The 21,782-nt window shown below is 38.4% G+C and overlaps 2 protein-coding genes across 2 annotated transcripts in view; one reads left to right on the top strand and one right to left on the bottom strand.

The window, feature by feature from the left end:
- Window positions 1–21,269, top strand: part of LOC119558173 (high affinity cGMP-specific 3',5'-cyclic phosphodiesterase 9A) — a 140,330-nt gene extending 119,061 nt beyond the window's left edge. The window contains exons 6-11 of the mRNA XM_037871439.1: window positions 3,443–3,594; window positions 3,659–3,766; window positions 16,441–16,567; window positions 16,630–16,925; window positions 18,055–18,484; window positions 19,491–21,269. Coding sequence (XP_037727367.1) covers window positions 3,443–3,594; window positions 3,659–3,766; window positions 16,441–16,567; window positions 16,630–16,925; window positions 18,055–18,484; window positions 19,491–20,702 — 2,325 coding nt within the window. The 3' untranslated portion in view covers window positions 20,703–21,269. The remainder of the gene's footprint in view (window positions 1–3,442; window positions 3,595–3,658; window positions 3,767–16,440; window positions 16,568–16,629; window positions 16,926–18,054; window positions 18,485–19,490) is intronic.
- Window positions 8,620–10,711, bottom strand: LOC119558175 (neprilysin-3). The gene has a single exon (XM_037871441.1). It carries the CDS (start codon window positions 10,675–10,677, stop codon window positions 8,713–8,715), a length of 1,965 nt encoding a protein of 654 aa, XP_037727369.1. The 5' UTR covers window positions 10,678–10,711; the 3' UTR covers window positions 8,620–8,712.
- Window positions 21,270–21,782: the final 513 nt, after the last annotated feature.

Raw genomic sequence — 21,782 nt, 5'->3', positions numbered from 1 at the left:
CTATTTTTATAATCTGATAGTAGTACTATACATTTCACCGCAACTGTGAGTACTTGTTAGTGCACATAGTGCGTGTAATTGCCTCCGCTGGTGTGTGTGATTTGGCATGTGTGTGCGTGTGCGAGGACTCAAAAGCCGTTTGCAGGACATGACAGTCAAGCCGTTAAGCGGCTTTCGTTCAACCTACAAACAGGCGAAACAAAAACTGAGCATTACGGCGGCGGCAAGAGCGTAAATTTAAATTATTGAACGGAAGCCGCCCAAAAACCCCATTTCCATTTTTTTTCTTTTTTGTTGTACTTCATTTTCCTCCGAGAATTTTGCCCGACTTCCACAAACGGGGCGTGACCAAACACTTTAACTAGTTTCCATTGGCTGCACTTTTCATCTGACGCTGCAGTTGATTTCCTTGGTGTATTTTAGTCCGCTGAAAAGTTTTCCAGCAAGCGGAAAATGCACAAACAGCTCCCCACCCTCGAGAGTGGGTGGTTCGGTATTCGGGATTTGGAATTTGGGGGGGTTAGTTGTCTGCGTTTGTTTGTTGACAATGAATTTAGATAAACTTGCGAAATTCGAAACGCAAATAGCATTTGCATTTGCATAAATTTATAGCGCCCCATGCAGCCCCCCCCCCCCTTTTTCTTCCACATAGACTGTGTTTTCACACCATACATATATATATATATATATATATATATATATATATATATATATATATATGGCCCTCTCTCTTTCACAACTCCGATTCTGCCGCCCCTTTCACTCGCACTTAATGCCAAAGTAAACGCAATGGCGGCGAAAGTTGTGCAACAACTTTTACGACCAGAGACCCCAAAGTGTCACCTCCCAGGAATTCACCCTTCCAGAACCACCCAGCACCACCCTGAGCCACCCTGCACCACCCTGCACCACCCACTTGCAACTATAATACAGAGGACTGAGTAAAGTTTGTGCTGCTTTCGTACTCCGAAGAGCTTCAATTGAACGCTGTTGAAATTCCTCGAGGGTCTCCGCCGCCTAGTCATCTTCATTTGCAGCCAACGATTTTGCAGGTCCAACAGGACAGGCAGCTCAATAATCCAGGGATCCAACTATGGAATACCTAGTACTTGGATATATCTTGCATTCCAAGTTGAATATGACTATTTAAAAAATGTATTATTTTACCAGTTTCCTACATCTAGTTATAATTATAAAAGAAAGACACCTTTTTTGGGCGGTATTAGTCTGCAGTAAAAATGGTTGGACATATAAATCTAAAATCAAAAACCGAAATTCCGAATTAGTTCATAAGTAAACACTAAGAAATATTACGGAAATGATTCGTACCAAAAAATAATTTTTTACAATATTCACCTCGATTTAAAAAAACATTCGTATTATGTAAAAATGTCTATTCCTAGTTTGGTATGCATTGCAAAAATTAGCTAATGTTTGTTTTTTTGTTTTATTAAAATGATATTTGTAGTACTGCGTTATTGCACTATATACCTTGCACTATAAGTAACAAGCATTAAAGGTAAACAAGAAAGGAAGTTAGCTTCGGCAAGCCGAAGCTTATATACCCTTGCAGCTATAATTATTAAATTTAAAAACTCAAAAAATGATATTCCCAATAGTATAAGATAATATGTCAAAAAACACCGAAGCTATAATTTGTTTCATATTATTTTCCTACCAATTTTCCGATCGTTCCTATGGCAGCTATATGATATAGTCGTCCGATTTTGATAAAATTAAATTCGAAACTCAGAACTAATTAAAAAATGTTATTTCCAAGCGTAGGAGGTTATATGTTAAAAAACACCGAAGCTATAATTTGTTTCATATTATTTTCCTACCAATTTTGCGATCGTTCCTATGGCAGCTATATGACATAGTCGTCCGATTTTGATAAAATTTAATTCGAAATTCAGAACTAATTAAAAAATGTTATTTCCAAGCGTTGGAGGTTATATGTTGAAAAACACCGAAGCTAAAATTTTTTTCATATTATTTTTCCACAAATTTTCCGATCGTTCCTATGGCAGCTATATGATATAGTCGTCCGATTTCGATAAAATTTAATTCAAAATTCAAAATTATTTAAAAATTGTTATTTCCAAGCTTAGGAGTTTATATGCTAAAAAACACCAAAGATATAATTTTTTTTCATTTTTTTGTCCGATTATTCCTATGGGAGCTATAAGATATAGTTGTCCGATCCGGCTGGTTCCGACTTATATACTACCTGCAAAAGATATAAGACTTTTGGGAAAGTTTCAGCCCGATAGCTTTAAAACTGAGAGACTAGTTTGCGTAGAAACGGACGGACAGACGGACAGACGGACAGACGGACAGACGGACAGACGGACAGACGGACATGGCTAGATCGACTCGTCTAGTCATGCTGATCAAGAATATATATACTTTATGGGGTCGGAAACGTCTCCTTCACTGCGTTGCAAACTTCTGACTGAAATCAATATACCCTCTGCAAGGGTATAAAAAAGAGGGTAAAGTGCGGCCAGAGGAGGGGGACTTGAGTTGGAGGAGGTCCTTTGGCTGGTAATTGCAAAGGTTTCGCAGCAGACAAATTGAGTTGGCCCAAAGAAGGGAGAAGGCGCGAGGGAATAAGGGGCTTAGATGGCATATCGGATCGAATGGGTGTAGAAATAGGTAAAAATAAACCCGGTGGGAAATGCAAGGCAGCTTAAAGTCTCAATTGCCTTAGCTGAACGGCTAAGTTTAAATGTTAAAATACGAAGACTAATTGCCAGCATCAAGATAAATGGTTAGATCGATGATGTTCAAGCGTCAGATAATGCTGTGCATCCTTTCAAGGGATAGAAAAATGGCAAATGTTTGCGGGGATGAATACTGAATCCAAAAGGGAAACTAAAAGCAGTTTGTCAGACTGGAGAAAAAAAAAGCCATTACAAATAGAGAACTGTCTATAAAATGGTAGGATTGTACAACGATTTCCTGTTCTGAAAAATGATCTTAAGAGAAAATATTGCTATACGTTTACTTATTACTTCATAAAGCATACAAACCCTGTTTAAAATGGAGTGAGATTTAATATTTCAAATATACTCGTATCTTTTTAGCTTTGTCTAAATTCAAAATAATTTATAAATGCCCAAACTACAAAATTTGTGTTTTCTCTAGTGCCACAAAAATCTCCAAAGGTTTTCGGGACGGTTGGTCTGATATTCGATTCATGACTGATTTTTTTAATTTGGTTTTTTGTTTCAAATTAAATGAAATCAACTTAAAATTAACAATTCGTTGAAAGCCTTTTATTTGGCTGGTTGTAAATCGTCTACTTGATTTTGGAACGATTTTTGTGACATCAAGTTTTGCTTTAAGGGTAAATTTGGTTGGATGTGATGCATATTTTACTTTTTTAAACTGAAAGATAGAATCAAACATTAATGTACGATTAAAACCTTATTTACAGATGTATGCCATAACGCGCCAGGCGAATCTTCTGAGCCGCCTGGGCGACCTGGAGTGTCTGATCCTGCTGGTGTCCTGCATCTGCCACGACCTCGACCATCCTGGCTACAACAATATCTACCAGATCAATGCCCGCACCGAGCTGGCCCTCAGGTGGGTAAATCGATTGGCAAACCAGGTTCATTACACATAACTATATATGACCAATCATTTGCAGATACAATGACATCTCACCGCTGGAGAACCACCATTGTTCGATAGCATTCCGCCTGCTGGAGCATCCCGAATGCAATATATTCAAGAACTTCAGCCGCGACACCTTCAAGTGAGTTCACCTCGATTTAAGGTCCTATTTGCCGGGGATTTGGTTTCTGTGACGGTGGGTCAATTAATTGCCGAGCATCCACTTTATGCGCGGCACGTACCAAATGGCATTGCATTAAACGCTCGCCCCATTGCCGTGGTAATTAACAGCTACCAGCTGCACTGCACTCGCACCTCGCACCTCGCCCACCGCCCATTGCCACCCCACTTGACCTCCAACCCCACAGCCACCCACCGTCACCCGCCCATTGTCCTGACCCAACCAGAAATCCATGCCAAGGCACGACTGCGAAATCCATTGATTTGGTATTTAAAGAGCGAGGAACAGAGGAATTCCGCTGAACTTGGCAAAGTTTCGACCGGGGGATACCTCTCTATAAAGTAACTAAATGATAAACGAGTGAAATAACTATAAATCATTGAATAAAAATGGGAACGGTTCAGTCTTAGATGAACATTTCAGAAACATCTTCCCACGATTTGATCTTAAATCTTACATAAGCATTTCAAGAACTTCTTCGCATATCTTTATCCTTAATCTCAAATAAAATAATCTTAATGAAATATATAGTTATGTTTCAAATCCAGATCTAAATATTTTCATAATATCTTTTTATAAATATTTTAAGAAACTCCTAAGTCAAGAACTTAAACTATACATCTCTAGTCTAAATATTTTCAATTATTGTTCTTTAATTCAAACAATATTTTCTCTAGCACTAGTCAAAAACATATATTTAGCCAACGTGGGTTTTGAAATAAGAGAAAACATGAAGACATTTAAAATAATGATAATAATACACATAATTAGTTAGGAATATTTACAAATTAAAGTATTAATAAGCCAGGCCTATTTCTTCTCTATATAAATATTTAATAAGTTATTAAGATATTATTTATTGCTCAATAAGATTTTTTTTCGATCCGCCATATAATAATAATGAAACTATTTATTATAATGAAATTATTTATTATATGGCGGGTCCTGTTTACTTATAAATACCTATAGACCCCATCACACCGATATCCCTGGGTATAAAAATAAGTAGCGCGGAAAAGCAACAAAGTTGAAACAGAAACAGAGCACAGTTCGCCACCGAATGTCATTGCTGTTGTTGTTTTCCATGGTTTTCCTGGTTTTTTCCTGGACTTTTCCTGGTTTTTCCTGAGTATTTCTGGGCTTCCTGCTTACAAATGCAGCCGGGAATGCAGTGCAATGAAGATTAAGCTGTAATTGGCCCGGACACGACATAATCCCAGTGTTCAGCTCGCTTATAACTTTACTTAATTCGAGAAAATGCGCCAATCGAGGGCAATTGAAAAATCCATCGAACAATTGCAAATCGATTTATCGTGTAATTAAAATAAATCTCCATTGGTTTCGCTTGCTGTAAAATGTCTGCAGAAAATGACTATATGTACTTGACTTAAAAACTGAAAGCTTTAATAATTTTAATGCATTTAAAGTTAGCATTTGCTAAAAGCTATATTGATCATCATCTTAAAACAGGGAAAATACGAGTGATTTTGCAATTTCTTATTTCCTGTATCGCGAAATAAAATATAAGATTCTTAGATACAAAGTCAATTTTAAGATTAATATAACCAACTCCATCATCCTTTAATTGTGGTTCAGAAAATAAAGAATCTGTTTGATTAAAATTATTTTTAATTTTTTTATATTTCATAAAATACTATATAAAGTCTTACCTTGCATTATTCCATTTGAATATGTATGATTACAATTATTTATTATTTATTATAATTAATTTAATTCCATATAAACTCATATGATCGAGATTTTTCGCCCGATTTCATATCACTTCTTGGCTAGATATATGAAATACCACTTAGCTGTTTTCGATTAACTAATGAAACTGCTGAGAAAAAGCGTGCTGTTTGCTTTCCGCAGATTATACGTTTATATAATAAAGCTATTTGATGGCTTAGAGAAGCTTTTCCCGCGATTAACTGACCCCCCGCAACTGGCTTTTCGCATTTTAAGCAGCGTTTACCCATTTTCCACGGCTTTTCTCGCAATTTCATTTATTCCTCGTACTTTTTTATCCCGTATGCATTTTATACTGGAAAATATTCCACAAACACTAATTAAGTGAATTAGCCGGCGAAATGCTTTTCTCGACTTTGACTTGCGGATGAGCGTGGATGTGGGTTGGAAAAGCATGCGGAAAATCGTGAGGAATGCGAAGTTGGAAATGGAAAATGGGAGGCTGGGGCATCTTCATCATCATCATCATCAGCCCGATGACAAGCTTCATTATGCACAAGAAACGCAATCAACGGAAAGTCGCGACCTTGCGCTACATTGCAAATCCCAAAAACCCACTTTCCCCCACCCAACATTTTCCTTTGGCAAGTTTGTGGGCATAAACTATTGGATACTTTTGGGAGTTTTTGATGGCAAAACTTGTCGGCAAATGCACACAATATGCCAGGCATCATCATCATAGCTGGGCGGGAAAAAGTGGGTGGTGGAAAATGGGAAAATGTTGGCCCTTGCCAGCAATTCGAAGACAGTTGTCATTGCGATTATTAAGCATGATTATTACCAGGGAATTGAATGGGGCATGTGCATAAATTTTGGGCATTGTTCGTGCAATATCCAACTGAAATTGGCAAATATGGTTATTTCATTTGACTTGCTAATGAGAATTAACTGGGAAATTCTGGAATGAAATAAAAATGTTAGTCAACAAAACAGCTAATATTGCTTTTAAAGACTACGCAATTTCCAAAAGTTTCAAAAATATATTATTAAAGAACTTTCACATCCTTAAAATTCCATTTGCGATCAAAGTTATAGTTTAAACTAAGTAAAACCTTAAAAATAGTGGAGAAAGGCATTTAATCAACAGACCTTTAAAATCCTTTTGAGAAATATAACCATTAAAAATACATTTCCTAAAACAAACGCATTTAGTTTACTTTATTTCCCTATGCAATATATTAAAAAAAGGACTAATTACGGTTTCCAAACTGTATCAATTGAGTTAAGAGATTAAATGAACCGAATTTTAATAGTCTGAATAGCATTGGTCTAGAATTTATAATATATAATATATTAAATAAATAAATAAATACGGTTTCCAAGCTGTATCAATTTAGTCAAGAGCTTAAAAAACGGCCAATTTTAATAGTCTGCATTGCATTGGTCTGGAAAAGCTAGAAAATGTAAAGCAATAATGTTAACCAGTTATTTAATCGGCCTTAAATCTCCTACAATTCTACGCAAATTCAAGTGCATTTTAGCTGGCAAATCCCCGATTGATAGTCCCTATTTTTTCGTTAGCTTTTTGTGTACTTCTTTTTCCATTTTTAAAACCTCACTGTGATGAAATGCAATGATTTGATTTTTTACCATTTTTATTGCATATTGTTGGGCAGATTCTCCAATTGCTGGTGTATATGCACATATATACCATATATGAACAGACACTTCAATTTCACCCATGTGGGCGATACAGTCAAGGGATGTTGGCGTGGCAATAAAAAAAGCCTGTTTTGGCCGGGATTCATTTCATTTGATTGCGGCCAAACTCAAATTTCATCAAAAAAGCGCTACACTTGTTTGCATTTTCTGAAAAGAATAGTGAAAATGTAAAGGATTGGCTGAAAAGTCGGTAATGCCAATATTTATTGATGGAAAAGCAAGTAACGGCAAACAAATGAAGAGAGAATAAATACAGATTTTTCGATTTTCTAAAAAAATGATAAATCCTAAAGTTGCCATAACATTGTAAATATTTGTAGCTTGCTTATAATTCAATTGCAAACTTTAAATATTTCTTTAAATAAAAGTCTAAAATAACATTTGATTTTGTATATATATCGATTTGTACCAAACAACTGAAAAAGAACGTTATGTTAAAATAGTTTTAAATACTTAAAGCATTTTTTTTAAATCGAACATATTTGATTTTTGTACAACACAATTTTCCTTCAAACATTTTGTTTGAAATCTATTGCGGTTCTTATTGAAACATAAACTTTAAGCAATTTTAAAGTTTACTTTTTTTTTTTTTTGTTTAAATCAAGCTGCATAAAAATATCATGTTTTTTTTAGTTCATATAATATTTACATCTAGGCTTTAAAATTTGAAAAGATTTATAGAAAATATTTTCTTTTCATTAATGTTTTTAAAAAGCCTTCTATTGCATCTATAAAGAATAGATAGTAATAAAGGCATTAACTAAAGTAAGTCTTAATTTTTATACAAAAAATCAACATATTCAAAAAACCATGTAACCAAAATATACAACAATTTTCCAATAGCTTCTTTATTACATTCAGGCGATTGTCTAATTTATTATATATATTTTTTAAAATAGCCATTAAAATTGATACATAAACTGTTGATTGAGTCCTTCACAAAATGCGATCAAAAGAAAATTTCTACTGTTTTTATTTTTTTCAAAAAATTCAAATATATGTAAAATTATATTATTATATCTTATAGTTTTAAATTTTTTTTATATTTGGAAATATATTAACTTTACTAATTAAGCACCCTAATTTGAATACAAAATTTCTTCAACCAATTTTACAAAATAATGGATTGCCATATATTATTGCTTTTAAATCTGTATAGATTTTAAACATGTTTCTTTTTAAAATTTATGAAAGAGTTATCTCGGCCCTAGCATGACAATTAAAAGTTATATTTTGGATGCTTCATTGAGTGCTTCACCAAATGCGATAGGTTTTTATAAATATGTATCAATAAAAATTCAAGTTTTCGTAAAATTTTTATATAATATTTAATAATTTTTAAGGCGCACATCAATAGGAAGGTAAATTTGTATATATACAAATTTTGAACCAAAATGCTAATGTCATGTTAAAATTAAGAACATTTTCCAGTAACTTGTTTATTACATTAGTTTACATAGAAATACAAATTATAGAGTGATGGTCGATTGAGTCCTTCACCAAATGCGGCACTTGTCGGCGGGATTCATCCGGCTGGTGGCCTTGCACTGGAAGGTGTCCCCGAATTCCGGCAGATTGCCGAGCACGTTGTTGACCCTCTCGGCATGGCCGGAATGCTGGCCCAAACCGGTCGTAGAGCTGGCCAAGCCACACCAGTTCTGGGCGAAGGCCACGAAGAATGTTCTCAGGTCCTGGGTGCTATTTCGCCGGCGATAGGTGTCCAGGGCCAGGCGTAGGCCCTCGCTATCCGCGATATTATCGTTGATGGTTAGCGTGGCATTACTGTACCGGTCGCCCAAATAGCACTGGGCTCTCAGGCCAAAACGTATGATGGCCCGTGCTGGCCACTGATTGTTGGCCAACTGGCCGCTGGCATCGTAATTAATGCCATCGTAGTCGAAGGCATGCTGGATTTCGTGGGCGAGTATGTAGCCCAGACCGGCGGACAATTTGGCCCTGATATCCGCCTCTTTGGAGCACGGGGGCAGCTGGACAAGGGGCGTGGCCATCAAGCCCAGCGGCAATTCGATGCGATTCAACTTGAGGCGATAGTAGGCATTCACGGCCAGGGGATCCGAGGGCACGGAGGTCACGGGTTCACCGAACACCTGCCGGAAGGCTAGTTTGGCCTGGTTCAGCGATAACTGCATGAGGTTCTCATCGAAATTTTCGCCCAGTAGGGGCGTGCCCAAGGGACTCCCCGTGGGATCCTGCAAACGAGGCGTTAGCAATCGCATGGCCCTCAATTTATCGCGAGCCAAATTCCGGGTGGCCAATTCAACCTCAAACACCTCTGTTTCATTCAGCATCAACTCGAACTGCTGCTTGAGATCCCTAAATAGTAGAGCTATCTGCTGTATGTTGGTATCATAAACATCCTGATAGTTTTCACCCAGCACCAGTTGCATTTGCAGTCGACCCAAAGGTCCTGGCATTAGTATCCTCATCCGTTCCAGGCAATGATCTCGCTGGCTGCTTAGCTTATCATCATCATGGAGCCGCAATTCAAAGTGGCTGGGCAACTGGAGCAGCAACCAGGTGGATAGGGTCAGTGGATCTGTGGTGTTCCTGGCCAGGAATCTCTGCAAGGCCTGCAGGTAGTCCAAGTCCACCACAAGCAAAAGTGTCGATGGGTCCCAATCCACACCCTGCAGTATGGTCTCAAAGTATCTCTTTAGTTCCAATCCCGGAAACTGCAGCTCCAATTCCTTCAGACTCTGAGGTTGCCGGAGCACCAAGGTGTTCTCCACATCATTGGGCAGCAGATCTTGTAGACTCTTCTCGAACTCCACCAGTTTTTGGGCCAACATAGCAGCTCTACGCACTCGCAGGCCCATTTCCATGAGCAACAATTTCAGATAACGCTGGTACAGGAACTCATTCATCTCATCATTCTGCCCGAGAAAGTCAAAATGGGGTGCTAGGATGTAGAAGATTCTCTGATCGGCCAACTGCCAGTTCTCCTTGACCAAGAGTCGCCAAAGACCCTGAGCTCCGTAGGTTCGCAGGGCGGCATTGGCCAGAACCCAATCGAAGGGCCCAGTGGTGTTGGTTAAGACGGGAAAGTTGGCACCACTTCTAGCGAGGGCATCGGTGTAGGATCTCACAGATTGGCCACTGGATAGGCAGCTTCTATAGAAGGTGGCCAGCTGGGAGGAGGAGGAGGAGGAGGAGGAGGAGGATGAGGATGATGACTCCGATTCCGACTCCAAATGCCGGATCAGCTGGAGCTTCAGGCTGGCCACCCATTTCGATCGCATATCATGGGCACCCAGATTCCGGTGCGCACTGGTGGCATACCAATTTCCGCACACATGCTGATGGAAGTTCTCGCACGGCTCCTCCTCCGCATCCATGTCGTTCTCCGAGATCAGCTGACAGTCCTGGCTTCGCCCGCTTTCCAGGAGCAGGGCCAGCAGGATGGCACCCACCAGCCAGGTGATCGAGGAAGGTGGCTCCATCTTTACCCAGCGACGTTTGTTTACTGAATCCCTCGCTCTCACCTCTCCCAACCAAGTACAAGTTCTATTCCGAACCCAAGTCCGGGGCGCTGATAAGCCGCCGATAACCGCGCCTGACATTCAACGTGAATCCGCCGATGTCAGCCCAACGAGGGGTGACTTTAATGTTTTCCCAGAATCCCAAAAACCCCATAGAAATAATCAATGCCAAGATGCGATTGTATACCTAAACAAGTAAGTGTATATAACCGTTGAATGGTTTTTTGAGCACCTCAAGGCGATTGTGTCGTCTTGGGTTTCCCCAATTTCCCTTAGCAAATCCATATAGAGTGGTCCGTCGAGGATGATACGCAATTTGGTTTTGTGTAATTTAAAGGGATGATTCTTAGTTTGGATTAGATAGATTATATGTGTATGTATTAAGATATAAAAACCAAAATAAAAAAATTATAAAGCACTTTGCCAATAATTTTGAACTTTGAGATGCAACAAATTTTAAAAATACAGACTATATAAGAATGTTCTAGAACGTTCATAAAATGGATCTTAAATTTTCTAATATATTTTTCTTAAAACATAAGTTCATCTAACACAACCGATAGAAAAACGTATAATATATTCAGAAGTTTAGTTTCTGAAAATAAATAAAATTGTTCTTTTATTGGAAAAGTGAAATTTTTTCAAAAGAGAGCATCCCAAGTCGTACGTCTTCTAGCAATGATGGAATGATGAAATTTTTACAAAACGTATGTTATGAATTAGTCACTTAATTATTATAAATCGTGTTTTTCTACCTACGTATTCCTCTACAAATTGAAGAATAAGTAAAAATACTACATGCTAAAAATGATTTAAGTAAATTTAAATTATTAAAAATAAGCCAATACTCTATTTAAAACATAATAATACCATTTATTTTGAAAAGGAATTCCACAGGGTCCTGCGTTCTATTTCATTGACTTAAGTCTTCAATGAAGAATGATTATACAATGAAAACCCGAGGCAAACTTTAATTTCCACTCAATGGAATCGAAAAACGTGTGTAGTAAATGAGCTCGTCACAAGGCCAAATCATTAAGATGAAACCGGAGATAAGGCGCCCCCCGATTTTACCCCCGACTTTTACCCCGATTCTTAAAAGTCACTGGGCTTAGCATTTACCGTTAAATCAGAGCCCACGCGTAATCAATTAATCATCTTCCCCCAATCCCCTTCTCCCCCCACCCGCGTTCACTGAATTTGCCATGCAAAACCAAATTAGCCGACCACCTTCAATGAATCGCCCTTCTTACAAAGACAGGCATGGGTACACTGAAAAAAAATGTAACAGATATATTTAAGTTTACAAAAATACCTAAACAATAATGTATGAAAAATGTCAATATTAGAGTGCAATATTTTCAATTTTCGTCAGATTGAAGAAGGATTTGATACACATCATTATAAAATAATATTCTAAATTACATTTTTCAAGAATGGAATGAAAAAAAATATACTCAAGTAGCATCTAAATAAATAAAATATTTTATGGTATATCTTTAAAATTATAACTAGCCGCTTAAATATAATTACCTATTTAAGCAACTATTTATATTTTTAAAATACCTGCTACATATTTTTTTAAATTTTTACTATAAACCATTTTATTAAATATTTAAAACTTATTTAGGTTGGCCAAAGTCTTTTGTCAAAAGCTCGATTCAGTTTGTTGTGTTCCATTTTACCCAAAATATAAATGCTAGAGCAATTCAACATACCATTAAAAAAAAGTTTAAATAATATTTTCAAGAACATTCTGTTCTCAAATTCTAAAGTGAAAATTCTCTGTGTAGGGCGGACGTATTCTGCCCTCTGATTTGATTGTGAGCAAAGCACGGGATTTTAATAATGTTGAGAGTCAAGTGTACACTGCCTGAGAAGGAGATAAAATGGCACGGAAATGAATGAGAGGGTAGAGGAAAATAAAATATACAGAATAATAGAGGGAGAACGACAGATTAGCTTTTCGATTGATTACAGTTCGATTGTAGCTGTGTGAAATATAAGAATTTAAATAAACTAAACAAAGTAGAGGGAAGTTTTGTCTCACTTAAGAGGATTACAATTTCTTGTTGAATTTGTGATTAAAATTAAGGGAAATTAATTGGATCACAATTAATGGTTAAGTTGGGATTAAAATTAACGGAAACTCTAAGATTTCTATTTATTTTGTAGAGATCCTTGGAATTTTATTTAATTGAAATATAACTAAATGATGGTTTCATGAACCTTTTTACATTATTTTATAAAATACATGTACTTCTTTTAAATTAATTTAAGGTCGTCACCATTTAATTATTTAATATATTCAATTAAAATAAACATAGCTCTTTAAAATCTTTGTAGAGCATTCACTCTACCTTTCACACAATTCTAAACGAGAAAGAGACCTTCTACATTGACTTATTTTTCCTTTGAGGCGTTCTTTATTTAGTTGCTATTTGGCCAGTCTCAAAATCCCATTGCAATTAGGGTATAACATGCATTTAGAAATTGCAAAGGGACTGAGTGGAAAATAGGTTTTTGCATTTCGTTTGCAACTTTCCTTTTCGGCTAATTGGGATTTCCCCATTTGTTTATGCCTGTTAAGTAAGTAAACTATCTGCACAAGGAGTGTTTGCTCTGTGATCAAGTTCTGACCGCCCATCGCCGGTTTTGTGGCATCAAATCAAAAAATACAGATTCAATTAAAATTCAACAAACAAACTGATGAAGGATGTGCGAAGCCAAACAGTGGGCGAAATTTATAGGGGGCGGGGCGATAAGCTTGAAGCCAGCTGCTTCACTTGAACCAAAAATAAATCATCAAGGAGATGGCAGGCGGCAGGGGCAAGATAAGGATGATGCACTGAAAAAAATTAGGAATTCATTGATTTTATTGGGCTATGTGTCTTCTCTAAATAAGTTTTTAAACAAAGAAGTTTGATTGGAATGTGTAATACTATATAGTACATTAAACACATAATTATATACACAACAAAAAAATGTAGTCTTTTGAAATTTTTTAAAGTATTAAAATAATTAAAATAATAATAAAAATAATATTTTTCAACATTCTTAACTACCAGAATAAAAGGTTTAAAATTGAAATGACGTTATAATAATACATAGTAGCTAAATAATAATTATTTTAATATTCCTAGTGCTAAGAAATGAAGCCATGTCTCTAGTCACTACATCATTTTCTGTAACATGCACCTTTGTAAATACTTACAACCATTTTATAAATAGATTTCTACGTTTTGCTTACCGTTTATCCTGTTTTTTTAACCATCATAATCACAATTACCAAAACATACCCACCCCACATTTTCCCCAGTGTATAGTGTGCGAGAAGAAGAAGGATCTGCTGGCGGCAGATTCGGCACTCGACGCTTTGCAAATTAGTTTCGAGTTGAGTTTTGGTTGGCGCTTGGCGCATTTCATGCAATTATTTAGTCATAATTAGCGCATAATAGTTGCCGTTTTTCGTTGGCACAAAACTTTGCTCATCTGGCAGTCCTCGCGCCATTTTCCACTTTCCACTTGCCATTTCCCATTTTGCTGTTTCACATTTTCACAATTCATCATCATCACGGCGGCCAGAATGAAGAAGTTGCCGCTCCTGTGGCAGGATAATGCCGGCAATAGATAATCACTGCAGTTGCCACATTAATTGAAGCGAATTTCCACGAACGGTAGCTGTCTGTTTTGCTTAACACACAAACCCGAGTCCTTACCGCATTCGTAAATCCTTTGCTGTCACAAATCATTTTCCGTCTAGTTCCAAACTCTGAGTGCTTGGAAATTCCAGGTATTTTCATTGGTATTAATTAAATCTCGATTTAAGGGGGCACACACATATGCATCAGATATTAATTAAGTGAAAGGCATTACAAGAAGCAGTTCGTTCCGAGGTTATTCCAAGTTCTATGATAATGTTGCATATGAGGGTTTTCTGGGGAAATTGCAAGGTACTTTGTTGCCACAAAGGAATAACCAGGGGTCTTGTTATTTTATTATGTCAAATTTCGTTAAAATTAAATTAAATTTAAATTCGTTAAATTTACTTACACTCTAAATACACGGGATTTGCACAAAAATCACTAAAACATACAAATCATTTATTAAGCTGTACAAAAGTATGCAGTAAAAATACCATTGTCTTTCAGAATAACGCCATCGGACTTACTTTTTTCATACTATCATTTTTATTGCATACTTCTAGGCACTTTTATAAGTGGTTTAAAATTTCTATTCATTGCTGTTAGATTTTTAATCCAACAACCTGCATTATTTTACGGACAATCAAGGGCGTTATAAATGGTTAATGGGCAGCACGACCATGGAATGCTTGAGCAACCTGAGAAATTCGTGACTGAACTAAGTCCGCGACAACTTAATTGCAATAAAACCATATACTTTTCTAGGTGACCTATTTTGTTTATTTTTGTGAAGGCTTTTCAATTACCAGTGTCTATTTTTCCGTTTTAAGGAATGAGAACGACCACCTGAAGCCTTCAAAATGTCAGAAATTGTTTAGTTATTGATGGAGATGCAATTTTCCGCTCAACTTTCACGAATTTCCACCCCACTGCAAAATGTTGCATTAATCCGCCTGATGTCGCCTCCAATGGAAAAATAATAATAAAAATAAATATATATAAAGTCGTGACAGAAGGCGGCGTCGGATGAAATGCGTTGCTCTATTTGCAGTTTAAATGCGGCAGGTGGCAGGCGGTGTTGAATTTTCCACCTGGAGTTTGGAGTTTCCACGTCAATGCAGCTTGACATGAAAAATTCAATTTGCAGCGCGCTTTTCCATTCGCTTTTCTTTTTCGCTGCACCCGACACTCTTGTCTTCTTGGGTGCCTCGATTTCAAATAAAACGAAATGCAATTTGATATTTTACGCGCTGCATTTGTCAGTCTCCCGGCCTGTTTTTCCGGGGAAAAACAGAAAAGCACTTCATTGGCCTTGTTCGCCCCGTAAACACTTTCCGGCTCCCACATGAGAGGCACCTTTTGGCCATTGAAGGCGCAATCTCGACTCGAGTTGAAGAGTTCCAGCTCGCCGGCGGGCAAACCAATTTTCAGCAAAAACAAAAGGGCAGAACTTTTGAAACTGTTACAACTTGATTCCCGGGGAGAAATGCTCGAAATTAAGATGCACTCTAGGGAAATGAGTTTTCATTATTCGTGAGTTTAAGGCATCTTCTACACAATTTCATTTGAATGAATCAAGGATCTAAGCAAATGAATAAGCATGAACAACTAAATACCAGGTTGTTGTGGAAACAAATACAATAACTCTTAGAAAATTGGAAAGCTTTGAACAAGTTGGACCCATTTTTCAGAAGTTTGGTCTGCTTTCTCAATGTCATGTTAGGGTTTTTAGTTTGTTATCTGCCAGAGAAAGTTAACATAAAGCTAAATTGTTCCAAGAGACAAAACCGTGTTCTCAATGTGCTGTTAATAATCCGAAGGGCAAATCTTTAGGGGGTATGTTATCACACAATTCCGTAGGAAATTCGTTCGATTGACAAATTTAACCAGAGCATTACCTATAGTTAAAAGCTTACAGTCAAATAAAACCCTACAGGAATATTTAAGAACTACATTTTTACGGGAATTTTTTCCTGTTTTAATAATGTTGCTAGTCTTAGAAAGCATTAAGTATGAAGCTTACTTATGTCTATATCTATATTATATATAATATGTCTATATTATGTCTATATCTTTTCAGCAACATTCGCGAGGGCATCATCCGGTGCATTTTGGCCACGGACATGGCCCGTCACAATGAGATCCTCACCCAGTTTATGGAGATAACGCCCGTTTTCGACTACAGCAACCGTGCGCACATCAATCTGGTAAGGTGCAAGGATCCCTTGCCAAAGGACCATCACTAATCCGCTGGGAATTCATCTTGCAGCTCTGCATGATCCTAATCAAGGTGGCGGACATCTCGAACGAGGCGCGACCCATGGACGTGGCCGAACCCTGGCTGGACCGCCTGCTCCAGGAGTTCTTCGCCCAGAGTGCCGCCGAGAAGTCCGAAGGATTGCCGGTGACGCCCTTCATGGATCCGGACAAGGTCAGCAAGCCGGGCTCGCAGGTCCGCTTCATAGGACTCGTCCTCCTGCCACTTTTCGAGGCTCTTGGCGAACTGGTGCCGGAGCTCACCGACCTCATCATCATACCCGTGCGCATCGCCCTGGAGTACTACAGGTACTAGTCTCTTAAATAACAGAAAATAAGGAAGTGCTTCTTTCATGTTATACCATCATTTTAATTTTAAAGAAAACATGTAGGTATTTCCTTTAATCATATAAAAACAATATGTAACCTAAAATATGAAACGTTTTCGAGCACAACACCAAATCATACATTTTTGAAAGCGTTTGACAAGGGTATGGGCTAGTTTCTAGAGTGCCGGGTAACATATCACGGGCAAATAAAGTCCCTGTTAACAAAATTTTGGTTTTCCAGAATGTCTATGTGAAAGCTAAGTCCAATAGGGTCAAAAAAACCCTATTGAGCATTTGTCAAATCATAAAAATATAAATTGAGCAAACTATCATTTTGACTGTCACTCGAGAAAACCAAAGATTACTTAACAGGGATTTTATACGTCCCAAAAATGTAAGCAAACACTCGTGAAACCGGCCATAATTATACATACATTACAAAATTATTAATCAGCTTCTTGTAATACAATCTAGAAAACATTCTACAACTACATATTGAACTTTACATTTTTTAAGTCATTGCTAATATATTTTTATTTTATTTTTTTTTTATGTTCGGACTGTTTACAAATCTAAAACTAACATAGGAACTTAAAGTACTAGTTGTTAGGTCAATCAACCATTCAAATATATAGAGTAATTTACTTTCCAGGGTTTGATAGATCTGTTTAAGATAGTTTGTTTTATTAATTTACGTACAATAAACTAATGCAAGTAATTAAAAAAAGTTATAATTTCCAAAAAGGTATTAGCATTATTATCTATTTAAAATTGGTACACTATCAGAATAATACAACTGAAAATATGTTAGGCTACTTTAATTTACTTCCTTCATGTTCTAGGATTTTATAAAGCTGAATAATAGTTTTTATAATTTTTATAAAGCTTTAAAAAGAAGTACAAATATATCTGTTTATAAAATGTTTGCCACAAATGTATCATCATATTTAACTTTTTAGATGTGCTATACAATTGCCTAGGGATCGGTACAACATTAAGCTTTTTTCATTGGATTAATAAGTTTACTATACAATTTTATAGAGATACCCAAATTTCACTTTTGTTTTCTGTATTATCTTTTATATAATAATTTTCTGACCCAATTGCAGGCGCCTCAACGATGCCCAGACAAAGACGCGCAAATCGGTGGCGGACAGCAACACGTCGGCGACCTCGGACAGCAACAGCGGCACCATCGACTCCAATGCGGCGATGGTCAGCACTCCGGGCGGGGCCAGCGACAAGCTGAGCCTGGACAAGACCCAGGGCAACTCGCAGGGCTCCGGCGGAGGAGGAGGCGGCGGGGGCGGGGCAGGGGGCGGCGGATCCGGCGGCGGTGGCAACAATGCCGCCGGAAGCGTCTCGCCACAAATGCCCCGCTCCGGGTCCGGGATCAGTGTGAAGTCGCGTCGCAGCATTCCCTCACAGAAGTCCGCCTCGAGGACGTCCGTGGATGAGCCCGGCGGAATGGCGGCGGAGCTACACGATTTGCCGGAGGGCAGCGAGAGCGGCGACTCGGAAACGGCCACCGAAGTGGATGTAAGTGGGCCAAGGCTTGCCATTCTATGTATTCATAGAGATATTTATTCAGATAGGTTTTTCTGCGTTCAATATTTTCAAAATATTGATTTTTTCATTGATTCAAAAAATATATCACAATTAATATATCAAATTTTGAATCAGTTTTGATTTACTTAAAGTCCCATTCGAAATCATATAACAATTTGTAATAATCATTTTGAACAGTTAAATTTGTTTTCAAAATATTGATTTTTTCATTGATTTAAAAAATATAACACAATTAATATATCAAATTTTGAATAAGTTTATTTTACTTAAAGTCCCATTAAAAATCATATAACAAATTGTAATTATTATTTTGAACAGCAAATTTTTTTTCAAAATATTGATTTAAAAAATATAACATAATATACACATATAATATAAATTTATTAAATTTTAAATAAGTTTTGATTTACTTAAAGTCCCATTCAAAATCATATAACAAATTTTAATTATTATTTTGAACAGCTAATATATATTAAATAAACTTTTACTGTAATTTAAGGGCTGCATGGAATAACGCCCAGTGCAATAACGCCCAGTGTAATAACGCCCAGTGCAATAACGCCCATGTTTGGTTCAATTATATATATTATATTCATAAATGTTTAAAAGATATCTACAAAAATAGTTGATATAGCAATTTAAAATATTAATATATTCATATAAAATCAAATGATGTTCCAGTAAAATTTTTTTTTAAATTTTTAATACAGTCATTATTAGATTATGGAATGCAATGAAAAGTAATTTTTTTTAAAGTGTAATAATGCTCTTGCATTTCATTTTTTAGTCTTCTTGAAACCCTATAAGTAGAATTTATTTCGAAATTCCTGACTAACACACGAGTGCGTGGGCTGACCACCACAAATGTATACCGTGCGCGTCGGCAGAGCGCCGGCAGGTACCATAGAAAAGCGCTGCTGTTCCGCATATGATATCAAGCTAATTTTCTGTTTGTGCTTCCGTTTTTCCCCACCAGGTGGCCGAGAAGACGTCCAAGTTCAAGGTGGACACGGAGGGCAGCAGCAACCGGAGCAAGTCCTCGCACTCGACCTCCCGGAAGTCGTCGCGCGAGAAGCGTCCCTCGATGATCGGCGAGCTGTGCAGCAGCGGCGGCGGCCAGCGGATCCGGAACTCGTATGGCAACATCCATGGCTATCACAGCAATCGCTGTCACTTTGGCAACAACCGGGCGGTCAGCCTGGATCAGTACAGTAGCGGGGGGAACAATCGCCGCTTGTCGGACGGACTGCCTCAGGTGATCTCGGACAGCAATGTTTTCTACGGTCGGCACAATCGCAGCAGCATGGAGACCAGCGGCGGTGGTGCAGTGGTTGGTGCTCCGCAGGACACCAATGCCAATACCAATCATCCGGGCGGATGTCAACTGAAGGAGCTGCTGGCCAGGACCGAGGCGGACTCGGAGGGCGAGGGCGATGGCAAGAAGATGATGCCGCTGACCGCCATGCCGTTGCTGCCATTGGCCACCTCATCGAATGGTAATATATCGCCGCCCCCGGTGGTCATCGAGCAAATCCTGCCCAGCAATGGCAGTACACGGAGCAGTGCCAGTGGCTCTGGAGTGCCTGGAGGATCTGGATCCGGAGGTGGTGGTGGTGGTGGTAGTGGTGTCGCAGGACCCTCGACTGGTGGTGGCAGCTCCTGGAAATCGAGACTGCGCCAGTTCTCCGATTACTTTAGCTTCAGCTTCGATAAGAGCAACAAGCGTTTTGGCAGCACACGGAGCAGTCCATGTCCCGGTTCCAATTCCAGTTCGGGCAGGGCCAACAACAATGCCAATGGCTTGGGTGAAAATCAGGAGGGAGGAGCCAAGCCGGGTATATGCTGCACCATCAATGCGGGAAAGGGTGAGACTGGTGGCGGAGGAACCGCAGGAGGAGGAGGAGGAGGAGTAGGAGGAACCTTGACCACCGGCAATGATGCCCATCAGCGACATCGCGCCTACAGCCTGGATGTGCCCGGCATGATGCGATACTCCTCCAACGACAGCAGTCGCCATCCCAGCAACAATACGCTGCAGAGTGCGGGAGGCGGAGGTGGAGCAGGAGGCACTGGCACCGCAGGATTAGCTGGCGGATTAGAGGTCATCGCCCAGCGAGTGCCGCCCAGCTTGAGTGTGGAACTGGGCCTGGCCAGCGGATCGCCATCAGAGGCGGGCCCAAAGATTTGACAACAGGGGAGCACCAGGGAGGATGCAACGGTGGCCAAGGGCTATGGTCACGTTGAGGAGGAGAAGCCGGTGGAGGAGGAGGAGGAGGACGATGATGGGGATGTGGGCGACGAGGAGCACCGTCAGCTGCACCACCACCAGCAGCAACAGCAACCAGATGCCACCTCCAGCTGCGAGGTGTCCTCCATGTCGATGACCGTGTGGTCGGCCATTGGCCAACGTTTGAACGCCCTCGTCTGTCATTGCTGCGAACGCAAATTACCAGAGCCGGAAAATGTCTAAACGGGTGGGGTTGGATGGTAAAAAGGGGGGATTTGCTATAAAGCACCTACCCCCCATCATCTTTAGCAGCTGCGGGTGGTTCGTTGGCTCCCACAGACTTTGTCTCTGCCTGGTAGCCTAAGTCTAAGCCTAGCTCGTAACTATTTACACTAAGTTTCCACAGATTTTACTCTCTTGTTTTTTTCTTTTTTTTTTATTATTTTATATACTTCTCTTGTTTACCTTTTAAGTATTTTTATTTATGTACACGCACATACACACACAAATATATACATATTATTAGTATTGATTGCATTTATTTTTGTGGTCCAAAACGAAGTGGCAAGCAAGTAGAGCGAATATTTCGGTTATTTATGCTGCCAAAGAGATTAAATCTTTTTTATGTATTTAGCTAAACATGGCAAGCCAACAAAAGTATTTTATATATTGCAAGTTTGTTCAAAAGTATTTAAATCAACGATTTCTTATAAACATGGCGCCCAAACAGGAACTACTGAGATAGACACTTAAAATAACTAAAGCTCGTGGTTTAGTATTCAACTCAATTTCAATTTCTTTCAATCATTTTCCCAGTGATTTTGAGTAACACAAATTAAATTTAGTTATACTCATTTTCAAAGAGAGTTTTGTAAATTCTTTTAAAAAACACTACTGTACATGGCGCCCAAACAGGGACTTCAAATAATGTAGCATTATCTTAGCCACACGTGTATTTCAATTAATATACGGCCAATGTACATCATTTTCAGAGGGAAATGGAAATATCTTCAAAGAGATATTAGTAATTCCTTGTAAAAA

This window comes from Drosophila subpulchrella, chromosome X, assembly GCF_014743375.2.
Source record: "Drosophila subpulchrella strain 33 F10 #4 breed RU33 chromosome X, RU_Dsub_v1.1 Primary Assembly, whole genome shotgun sequence".
Taxonomy (NCBI): Eukaryota; Metazoa; Arthropoda; class Insecta; order Diptera; family Drosophilidae; genus Drosophila; species Drosophila subpulchrella.
This window is presented reverse-complemented; position numbering and strand designations above follow the sequence as displayed.